Source organism: Mus musculus, chromosome X (genome assembly GCF_000001635.26).
Source record: "Mus musculus strain C57BL/6J chromosome X, GRCm38.p6 C57BL/6J".
Taxonomy (NCBI): Eukaryota; Metazoa; Chordata; class Mammalia; order Rodentia; family Muridae; genus Mus; species Mus musculus.
The window spans coordinates 160,035,831-160,047,895 of NC_000086.7; the positions used below are offsets into that span (position 1 = coordinate 160,035,831).

Consider the following 12,065-nt stretch of genomic DNA (forward strand, 5'->3'; position numbering starts at 1 on the left):
GAAAATGCAAATCAAAACGACCCTGTGATTCTACCTTACACCAATCAGAATGGCTAAGATCAAAACCTTAGGTGACAAAACATGTTGGAGAGGATGTGGAAAAAGAGGAACACTCCTCCATTGCTGGTGGGATTTTAAACTGGTATAACCACTCTGGAAATCAATCTGGAGGTTCCTCGGAAAATTGGAAATAGATCTACCTGAAGACCCAGTTATACCACTCTTGGGAATATACCCAAAAGATTCCCCATTATGCCACAATGGCACGTGTTCCACTATGTTCATAGCAACCTTGTTTGTGATAGCCAGAAGCTGGAAACAACCTAGATGTCCCACGACAGAAGAATGGATACAGAAAATGTGGTTCATTTACACAATGGAATACTACTCAGCTATTAAGAAGGAGGACGAGTTCAGTAGTATCTCTGCAGCAGCTGTGGTGGCTCAGATCTTCAGTAGCTCTTTCTGTCTCCATTTCATTTCCGGAAACATGGCCTCTGGTGTGGCTGTCTCTGATGGTGTCATCAAGGTGTTCAATGGTATGAAATTTCACAAGTCTTCAATGCCAGAAAAAGTGAAGAAACACAAGAAGGCAGTGCTCTTTTGCCTGAGTAAGGACAAGAAGAACATTATCCTGGAGGAGGGCAAGGAGATCCTGGTAGGAGATGTGGGGCAGAGTATGGATGACCCCTACACCATTTTGTCAAGATGCTGCCAGACAAGAACTGTAGCTATGCTCTCTATAATGCAAACTATAAGACCAAGGAAGAGCAAGAAGGACCTGGTGTTCATCTTCTGGGCCCCTGAGAATGCACCCCTTAAAAGCAAAATGATCTATGCCAGCTCCAAGGATGCCATCAAGAAGTATCTGACAGGAAGCAAGCATGAATTACAATCTAACTGCTATGAGTAGGTCAAGGACCAATGCACCCTGGCAGAGAAACTAGGTGGCTGCACCATCATTTCCCTAGAGGGCAAGCCTTTGTGAGCTACCTCCAGCCCCGGCCTGGAGCATCTAGCAGCCCCAGACATGCTCTTGGGTGTTGCAGGCTGCTCCTTTCCTGTCAGGCTGGAACGGCTGGGGGGATCCCAGCACGGGGAGTGCTATCCCTTCACCCCAGTTGTGAAACATCCCTCCCACCCCCTGGACTGTCCTTCTCCCTCCATCCCTAAAGGTTCAGGCCTTCCCAAACTGCTTTTGATCTTCTGATTCCTCTTGGGTTGAAGCAGACCAAGTCCCATCCTAGGCACCCAGTTTGGGGGGAGCCTGTATTTTTTTTTTACTGTATATAATTATTTATTTTTAGAAATTAAGTCAAATAAATTATTTAAGGGACTTGATTCCTTTGCTGTCCATCCAGGTCACCTTTCTCAAATGTCATCCATGCATGCATCCATCTGAGCCTGTATTTTTTAATGACACCCCCACTCCTCATCCCTCCCCATCCCATGCTGCCAACTCTAAGCACAACAGTGACCTTTGCTTGTCTGTTCAGCTCTGTGTGTAAATGAAATGCAGAAATGACCCTCCCTGCACCGGCTGCTTGCCCTCACCTTTCCCTTGGTCCTGGCCACTCATGGAAGCAGGACCAGTAAGGGACCTTTTTTAAAAAAACAAAACCAAAAACCATGAGTTTTGCCTGCAAATGGATGGAACAAGAAAATACCATCCTGAGTGAGGCAACTTAGACCCAAAAGGACATTCATGGTATGTACTCACTAATAGGTGGCTATTAGTCCCCCCCCCCCCGCAAAAAAAAAAGCACAGACTACCCAAGATACAGTCCACAGAACTCAAAAAGGTTAACAAGCCAAAGGGCTCAAGTGAGGAGAATACACTCCTCAATCCACTTAGGAATGAGAAGAAAGCAATCATAGGAGGAGGGAGGGAGGGACTTGGGAGGGAAAGGGGACAGGGAGGGGAAGAGGGAAATGTGATCAAGTATTGGGTCGGGGATAGGGATTGAAGCCCTGAGGGCCAGCAGAAAGAATGGAAACAGGCAACCTCAGGAGGTAGGAGGTAGAGGGACCCTCCAGAATGTATCAGAAACTTGGGAGGTGTGAGACTCTCAGGACCAAAGGGAGGGACCTTGGATAAAAGGCCCTACAGTGGGGAGAGGGAACTTAGAGAGCCCACCTCCAGCAGAAAGACAGGGGATCAAGTGAGGGATGGGGTTGCCATCCTACAGTCAAAACTCTGACCCATAATTATTCCTGTCTAAAAGAACTGCCAAGACAAAAGATGGAGAAGATTCTGAGGAAAAGGAGGTCCAGTGACAGGCCCAAAGTAGGATCCAGCTGAAGGGGAGGTCCCAAGGCCTGGCACTATTACTGAGGCTATGGAGAGCTCACAAAAAGGGATCTATCATAACTGCCCTCCAAAAGACCCAACAAGCATCTAAAAGAATCAGATGCAGATATTTGCACTCAACCAATGGACAGAAGCAGCTGGCACCTAACCAAGCAGCATACACCAGCTGTATATGAGGCCCTCAACACATATACAGCAGAGGACTGCCTGGTCTGGGTTCAGTCAGAGAAGATATACCTAACCCTCAAGAGAATGGAGACACCAGGGAGTGGAGAGGCCTGGTGGAGTTGGGGGTTAGGGGTGGGGACATCTTCATGGAGACAAGGGCCAGAGAGGTATGGGATGTGGAACAGTCAAGAGAGTAGACCAGGAGAGGGATAAAAATCTTGAGAAGAAAGAAAGAGAGAGAGGGGGGAGAGAGAGAGAGAGAGGGGAGAGAGAGAGAGAGAGAGAGAGAGAGAGAGAGAGAGAGAGAGAGAGAGAGAGAAAGGGAAAGGGTAGGACGATTGAGTACATGAATTGCCTATGGAACATGCCTATAATCTCAGGATTTGAGAAGTGGAAGCAGGAGGATCCAAGAGTTCAAGGTCATCTTGGGCTATACAGTGAGTCTGAGGCCAGCATGGGCTACATGACATTTAGTCTCAGATGAATTATGTTCAGCTTGGTGCCCATCAATGTGATTTGCAGCTGAGGGCAGTGGTGTAAATGTAATGTGACTAACCCAGAATTCACTGAGGCTGTTTCTTTCTAGATCTACCTAGCAGGAGCTGGAGTGGTGTTAGCTTACTGCATCCCTACTCAGTCTTATTTCATGTTGGATTCACATTCAGCTAAACATCTAGCCTTTTCTTTTTCCCCGTTCTCAATGTCATATAGGTTTTTATTTTTATTAATTTTATTTAAAATTTTCATATGTATATTTAATCATATTTTCCTCTCCCCAACTCCTCCCAGATCTCTCCTCCTTCCTCCCCCCAACAGCTTCATGTTTCTTCATATGTCCCCCCCCACACACAAAAATCCAAACAAAAAGCCCAATAAGACAAAAATTCCAAAATAAAACAACCCCACAGAGTTCATTTTGTGTTAGCCAATTACTCCTGCCATTCACCCTGCCATGGAATGTGGTTGATAGACCTAATGATACACTATAAAAGGAAATTGATTTCACCTTTACCAGCAGGTATCAATTGCAAATAGGTTCTTGGTTGGGGGTGTGACTTTGTGTCTTGAAACCCTGCAGGTCCTATGCTTGCTATCTATTGTCTCTGTAAGTTCATATGTTTATCAGTTTTGTTGTGTCAGGAACTCACTGTCTCCTTAGAGTCATCCTCAACCTCTGGCTCTTGACAATCTTTCTGCCTCCTCTTCTGTATCCCTGAGCCTTAAGGGGGGTTGAAAAAGACATTTCAGTTAGGACTGGGTGCTCCAAAGTCTCTGACTTTTTGCACATTGTCCAGTTATGAGTCTCTGTGGTAGTCCCCATCTACAGCAAAAAGAACCTTTTCTGATGAGGACTGAGGAAAATGTTGGTCTGTTGGCATAACAGTATATCATCAGGAGTCATTTTACTGCTATGTTTCTTTGGCAGAATAATAATAGTAGGTTTTTCCCTAGGCCCATGACCAATCTAGTCTCTGTTGTTGGTCACTTTAGAAGGTTTCATCTCATGGGATGGGGCTGAAATCCAGTAAAAAAAAGTTGTTGGTTGCCCCCATAACATCTATCTTACCACTGCATCAGTATATCCTTCAGTTAAGTGATTGTTACAGGTTGTAGGGTTTATAGCTGAGTGACACTGATGAGTAACTTCCATCAGCATAAATGCTAGTCAGTAAGTGTTTGGTTGGATACCAGCTTGACTTCTCCATGTTTGATGATGTAAGTAAACATTGTATTCAGCAATATGGCCTTACTACCAGGTTGGAGAGAGCAGCCAGTATCTTTGGCGATCTCCTGGTGGTGGTCCATGGGAACCCTTTGGCCAAAGATTCAACAAGATGTAAATTATTCAACAAGATGTCAATTATTCTGGTACCTTATCCAGTTATTTTCAAATACAGTTTTACATAGCCAGGCCCTTGGTCTCCATTCTTTTTATGTATGTATGCCAAATTCATTTGTTTGTATGTATGTGTGTATGTGTGTGTGTGTGTGTGTGTATGAGTGTGTATGTGTGTGTGTGTATAGATGATTGAGTATAAGAATATCATATAAAGAATGTATTTTAGCCTTCAATGTGTTAAAAATTGACTACTGAGTTAATGCCTTTTAAAGGTAATGCTTATACTTTTAAAGGATCGTGGTTTAATCAACTATAATTATTCTGTAGAACAAAAGATGTTGCTTTACGTGAGTATTGCTTAATGCTATAAAATACTTCAACAGATTTTGTTCACAAATCTTTCAAAGTAATCATGTGTATCAATATGTGATTCTTGTAGAAACCATTTTTATTCACAAAAGTTAATAGCGCCTGTATTAAATCATCAGATAATGTGGACTTTTAATTTACACTAAAAACCAATATGTCACTTTATAATCTTTGATTTTCAAGGGATCCAAGTTCCTTGTGGTTTGGAGGACAGGTAATGAGCTTATATGGTTTCTAAAACTTAAAATATTTTTGCCAATGAAATTCAGAGGCAAACTAGTAGCGATTTGAAATTGAGTGTTTTTCTGTTTTAAGCATAATAGATTTGTAATGATATCACACAAAGTGGTGTCCATATTGTACAACTTCCCTTTCCCTGTCCTACCAGGTCTGTCTACTAAGGGCCATAGCTGTGTACTTCCGTATCATTTGCTTTCTGAAACAATTTGTTTTTGTTTTTGTTTTTTACAGGCATCCAGTGGAAATTATTATTTTATCCCCTACACTGTGACACCATGTGCTGACTATTTTTGCTGTGAGAGTGATGCCCAAAGGAGAGCCTCAGAGTACATGCAGCCTAACTGGGACACCATACTGGGCCCGCTGTGTATGCCCCTGGTCGACAGGTTCACTAGCCTCCTTAAGGACATCCGTGTGACTTCATGGTAAATTGCCCTCTATTTCCATGGAGGTAGTATAAGGTATACTTTGAAATGGCCAGGATACCTAGAGAATAGGGTTCATTGGCTATCTACTTAATTGTCCTGGAATCCATCATAACCCACTTAGTTCCTCAATAAGATCATTTCCTAAGATGAAGCCAGAAAAGAAGAGAAGTGAAGTTTAGATGGTCAAAATTTGGCCTGGGGCTAGCCATGGTTCCCTATAGGACCTTGATATGTAACTCTTCTTCTCTACAGCTCTTTTCTCCTTTAGAAAATGGGAAACGTAACTCCATGATTGTTGTTAGAGCTTTTTCAACTCTAAGATCCTGTGTTTTCAGATAATTTCTCAACATAACTTTATGCTCTCAGTTATTCAGGTTCTGAAAATGCCAAAGCAAGGTCATTCTGACCTTCAGTTCTTGTAAGCATGCATTGAGTCAAGCTTCAACCAACCTGACCTCAGGATGTCCTGTGACACGTTATCCATAGATTGACATCATGGGGTATGGTGTCCACTCAGAGGTGAACAGGTTTGAGTATGAATCCTGGCTTAGGGGATTGCTCATTGGGAAACCTTGGAGAAGTCATTGCCTCTTTTGGAGCCTTAGTGCTCAATAAACCGTACCTTTGATGTTGTTAGTTAAAAAGTTAAAGGCAGGAAATTATTCTTAACTAGAGGATCCCCGTTGTTTTGCTCACAGCCAATTTAAAGGATTTCTTTCCTGTAAGTTGTGTCATAAGAAGGATTTGTTCTTCCAAAACAAATGAGAATCCTAAGGACTGGCAGAACTGACTTGTACTGAAATGTCAAGGATCATGGCACCCTGAACTGTGGACGGTTACCATTAAAGTGCTGCATGAAAGTCCCACTTATTAACAGCCTCCCACCCTTTCTGTCCTCTTGCCTTTCCTTGGGATGCAGACTTTAATGGGGAAGAAATCTCAAAACCCAGATGGCAGCAACAGAAAACAAATAAGGGGTTCTTTGACACCTTGCTAGCTATTATTTTTACTTCAAAGGAAAAATTTTAGTGGGATTTAGAGAGAACTCTTCTAATAGCATCTTTTTAGGTCTAATGGAGAGACATATAGCTTAAATCTGACAGAGGACTCACGTCCGTAAGAAATAGGTTCAAGTTTGTTTCTCATTCACTTATATCCATGTATTAGGAGGAAAATAAAATGAGGGAGGGTTGTTTTAAATTCCAAAGGGTCCAAATACCTGTTGGTGGGCTCTGTCCTGTGCCTGGTGCCTGACAGTGGTTAATGAGGGGTTAATGGTACTTATGTTTAAAAATCTCTGTAGCAGGAATGACTAGTAGGATTTTAGCCCAAGTACCAACCCTGGCAGATTTATTATCTTTATCTTGAGTCTTGTGCTTGAAAGCACTTGAAAACCATTTCCAAGTTCACAGTGATTAACAACATCCTCCCTGGTTACCAGACACAGAAATGGTTACATACTATGTATCTGCTGTCTCCAACATGTCGGGCATACTTTCATTTACATAAAAGTTACTGTTCTTATTATATTTTATTTTTAAGTGATTTTTCAGTTACCCTTGAAAGCCAGACTGAAGTATAACTTTTTATTCATTATGCCAAACTAATAACACCTTAATGGTTTTGATGCCTTTATAGTCTGCTGAATGGGCAATGGATGTAACCTAACTAAATGACTCTTTCAGTTAATAACAGAATTTTAAATACTGGCAGGACCTACTAATTTGCTCATCATTAGTGTAATGGCACTTGACAAATAAGGAAATAAAGAATGAAAGCAGTGCCTTGGTGTGTTTATATCAGAACTCTTTCTGCAGGCTATTACTCTATTATTTAAATGTTAATTGAGGTCTTATTAGGAACATTGGACCAGACTATGTGCTGTATGTGCATTTATGTGCTACTATTTTATAATTATTCAGACTAAGTACCATCTGTCCACATTTTATCTGTTATTTTTCCTTCTATAGAGTTGACTATTTAATTTACTCTTTCCTAAATTTATTCTTTACAGTTAGTTACATAATTTCAGCTTCTTGATAGGTTGATATCATTACCACTTGGTAATGCCCAGACTCTATTTAAAATTACTTGGAAAATAGACAAGATACTTAAGTCAATCTATGGTCATCATTGACTTCTATATCACCAAATTAGGATTCTTCAAGTCTTAAGTACCACATAATAATACTGGTTGTATGAAAGGCTATGAAGACATTTCAGGATCTATTTACTGTTTTAAATGGTTTTACATACCATTTTGTTGTTTTGATGTTCAGAAGAGGAAATTTTGTTTTTACATTATATTAGAAAACATTTCGCAGAAAAATATAACAAGGAAAGCTGGCCTCTGTATAGCCCTTGTTGTGTTGCTCAAAAGTATACCATCAATTTCCCATCTTCTTCACCTGGGAACTGCTTCCTGACTAGTAACTGGGAACACTTAGACAATGAGAATGTTTCTAAAATGAATTTACCTAGGTTGTATGTCTTTTGGAGTTTTGTTTGGCTTTTGATAATCTGTTGATAGTGGGGGAAATTAAATAATCATATAAGCTTGTTTCATGCTGTGTGTGTGTGTGTGTGTGTGTGTGTGTGTGTGTGTGTAATTCTTGGGGTTGCATTGAAAATTCTATAGACTGAAGTTTCAGCTTTGAAGATATTTTTAAGTTTGTAATAAACTGAATTTTATTATCACTTACTAGTTTATTCCTGCAGTATGCATAAAAGGTAGACATCATCTTATGTTTACTGGTATAGGAGGCTCAGGAATGGCCAAGGTCCTTATGTGTTATTGAGAACTATGCTTGTTTGAGCACTCAAGAGAGTCCTGGATGCCTGTACGTGATCAGGGGTTTTTGTTTCTTTCTCCAGTGCTTATTATAAAGAAACATTGTTAAATGACATCCGGAAAGCCAGAGAGAAATACCAAGGTGATGAACTGGCGAAAGAGTTGACTCGGATCAAATTCCGTATGGATAACATTGAGGTTCTGACATCGGACATCATCATTAACTTACTTCTGTCCTACCGTGATATCCAGGTATGAAGTGTGCTTAGGTATGGCTAGCATACTTACATCAGGAGTATGGGAAGCTGCTCTATCTAACTAGGTATATAACCTAGTGATGGGCTATTGTGTATGATTTAGAGATAATTTGTCTTATTAGAGCTGGAGTGAGTACTGCAACAAGAAGTCCTATTTGTATAAAACTGCTTAAAATAAGAAACTAATAATTTATTATTATTATTATTATTATTATCCAATTCTTTGTAAATGCAGATTCATTAAGTCCTCTTAACTCTCTGGTTTAGGTTTGCTGTTATTGTCTTACTTTTAAATGAAGAAATTTGAGGCACAGAGAAATTAAGTAAGCTACTCAAATTTAGAGTGCAGTAAAGTCAAGATTCAAACAGAGACTGACCATAGCTTCATTGCCCTTTTTCCCAACTCTTCAGGCATCTCCTTTAAACCTTTAATTTATATTTTTCTTTTTACCACCACTCATCAGTGAGAGTAGCAGTAGCTGGGCTATGTTACAGAACTAGGGAATAGAGATGGTTATTTAAAAATTGGCATCAGAAGTTACTGAAAGATTTTGAGACCCAGGTTATGGGGTGTGAAATATGAAGGAAACTGACGATTTTTTTTTCCCAAAATGAACAAGTTTTAAGAGTATCTTGAGTCTCTTCCTTCTGGAAGCACAAAGTCTAATATGCTTTACTTGTAGAATACTACAAAGCTACACTACAGTCACATGTCTGTACATCTGAATGACAGAGCCATCCATTTATGATCTGGACCAAGAACAGAGTTAGCTACTAAGGAACCCATGGCCTGAGTGACAAAAAATATAGCTACCTTTAATAACAGGTGGCTATTATGCAACAAGAAAATATGATTGACTTTTCTTGAAGTAGTCCTTTTTGGTTTTGGTTTTGCTGTTATTTGGAGGCAGGGTCTTTTGTAGCCCATTGAGCCTTGAACTTGCTCTGTAGGTGAATATGACTTTAAACTCTAGATGCTCCTGCTTTCTGTTCCCCACTATAGTGACTGTAGGCATGTGCCACCATCCCCTGCTCTTGAATTGCTTCTTGGAGTTACTGGTTTCTTCTGCCTTCCCTTCCTGAATGCCTTCAGTTGTTAATTTTGAGCTGAAGGTTCCAGGGATATTGTCTTTTCTCTACTGAAACAGCAGCACCAAGGTCTAAAGCCAGACGTCAGCTATCCATAGGAAGTTCCTCTCGGCTCACTGGCTAGCAGAAAGTTCGCCAATACCAGTAGTTAGACACTTGGGTAAAGAGTAATTTTCTTAAACATTCATTTAACTTTATTATAATATACTTTTTAAAAATTTTTATTGGTTATTTTATTTATTTATATTTCAAATGTTAGCCTCCTTCCCAGGGTCTGGTTGGTTGATCTTGTTGATCTTCCTATGAGATTATAAACCCCTTCACTCCTTCAGTCCTCCCCCTAACTCCTCCATTGGGGTCCCCATGCTCAGTCCCATGGTTGGCTGTGAGCATCCACATCTGTATCAGCAAGGCTCTGACAGAGCCTCTCAGGAGACAGCCATATCAGGCTCCTGTCAGTAAGCACTTCTTGACAGCAGATGCTGGCAAGGATGTGGAGAAAGAGGAACACTCCTCCATTGTTGGTGGGATTGCAAGCTGGTACAACCACTCTGGAAATCAGTCTGGTGGTTCCTCAGAAAACTGGACATAGTACTACCTGAGGACCCAGCTATACCACTCCTGGGCATATACCCAAAAGAGTAATTGTTAATGGCACTGCTAAAATGGGACCCTGTAGAGACACACTTGGTAGCAATTTAACCCCAGGGTAATGATGCAGCATTTGGAACAGTAATTGTCAGCCTGGGGGTACTTGTGTCTTCTAGTAGGGAGGCGGCTACTCATCTAACAATACACAGGACAGCATCCCAGAGCAGAGATGTAGGCCCAGAGTATCAGCAGTGCTGCAGTTGAGAAATTCTAAATTATATTAATTTAGCCAAAGTATGAAGGGGTAAAATGTTTCCTTTATTTGCATGGGAAAGTGACTAAGTTTTCTTGTATTTATCAAACTCATTTTAACACAGTTCTGCTGCTGGTATTAACCCTCCCACACTCAATACAATATCTTTTTCCTGTTATCAGGCTCACTTGCCCTTTTTTGGGGGGATGTAACCAATTTTCTATTGATCTTTTTGTGCCCTCTGATAGCAGGAATTCCTGCTCTATCTCATTTTTTTGTGATTTTTTTTCTCTATACTTGTCAAGGCTACAATTAACTTCACTAAATACTATCTGCAAAGAACAGTTTATTTTTAAATTTGGAGGCTGTCTTGTGTTTGTACATATTCAGAAAAATCTATGAAGGGCTGTTTCCTGTCTTTCTCACACTCTGAGACCTTTTGCCAACAGGACTACGATGCAATGGTCAAGCTGGTAGAGACACTGAAGATGCTGCCAACGTGTGATTTGGCTGATCAGCACAACATTAAATTTCACTATGCATTTGCACTGAATAGGTAAGAATTGTTATGTGTAGGGTTTGTGAATATGTGACCTGTTAAATTCTTCTGTTGTCTTTTCAACAATTATCACATATAAGTCATATGTTAACTGTCCAAGGTATGAAAATATATAAGACACTTTGCCTTTGGGGCATTGCCGCAGACCCTTTTTGGTCCCTGTCTGCATAGAACGGGTCTCTGGTTGCAGGTGGACAAGGAGTGAATGACAGACAGAATGAACATGAGAGATTGTGTAGAATCTGAATGTATTGTCACAAAGTGAACACCAGTCTTATACAATACAGAAAACAAAGGCATAGGATGTCACAGCAGGCATAGTACATTGAAGTTACCTGACACAAAACAGAGGAATGACTTCAAAAGGACTTACAGGAACCAGGTAATATTTACAGTAAAGATACTACAGCTCTGCTTAGGGTCAGCTAATGACAGGTAAGGATTTCACACCCTAGTCACAATTTGAGCCTTGTGAAAGTTAACACCAGGGGGTTCTGCTCTAGCAGACCTTCTCATGAATAATGTAATACCACAAACCTCCTATTTCCTAGGCTTTGATAAATTCTTCTATGAGTGTAACTTGGCTGTTCTTTTAAGTATCTGTGGCGAATCTCCATTTGTCAGAAGAATTCACCAACTTGCTTCTAATATGGAATGTAGCCTGCTATACCTGGCTGTAGAGAAGATCCCTGTCTCAGTGGGATTCCCTAACTCTTTCATGGTAAACCCACCTATTAGCTAGGCCATTGTGTATTCCCTTGTTTGGGTGAGACTGGCTACTGTCCTAAGTAATCACTCTGCAGACTAGCTCTGAGCTATTCTAGCTCTGTTCTTTGTAATGCCTAATTAGTTTCACTGTCTCTACTAGAAGTAAATTTGAATGTTACTGAATAAGTAACCTCACTGAATTCCTACTGAATTCCAAGTTTGTCGGCTTCAAGGATTTTCTAGGATGTTGGAACACTGGCGAAGGCTTAGCTATGTCAGAATTCAATCTTTAAAGGCACTTATAATAAGATAATACTAAAAGAGAGCACGTGGATCCATACACCAGACTAACTCGGGGATAGGGTATGAGTATACAGGTTATGAGAATGCCAAGGTTCCAGGAGGTTGAGTTTCCTTGAAACTCTTTGCCTCGTGAGTGCTTCCAGGCCTCTCAGCCTGCC

General features: G+C 40.7%; 1 protein-coding gene and 1 pseudogene across 1 annotated transcript in view; both read left to right on the forward strand.

Annotated features, from left to right (window-relative positions):
• Map3k15 (mitogen-activated protein kinase kinase kinase 15) overlaps positions 1-12,065 on the forward strand; it is a 135,143-nt gene that overhangs the window by 47,627 nt on the left and 75,451 nt on the right. Inside the window, exons 4-6 of the mRNA NM_001163085.4 lie at positions 5,160-5,353; positions 8,231-8,399; positions 10,787-10,893. Of these exons, the coding sequence (NP_001156557.2) occupies positions 5,160-5,353; positions 8,231-8,399; positions 10,787-10,893 (470 nt within the window). The remainder of the gene's footprint in view (positions 1-5,159; positions 5,354-8,230; positions 8,400-10,786; positions 10,894-12,065) is intronic.
• Gm8682 (predicted gene 8682) lies at positions 494-1,170 on the forward strand (annotated as a pseudogene).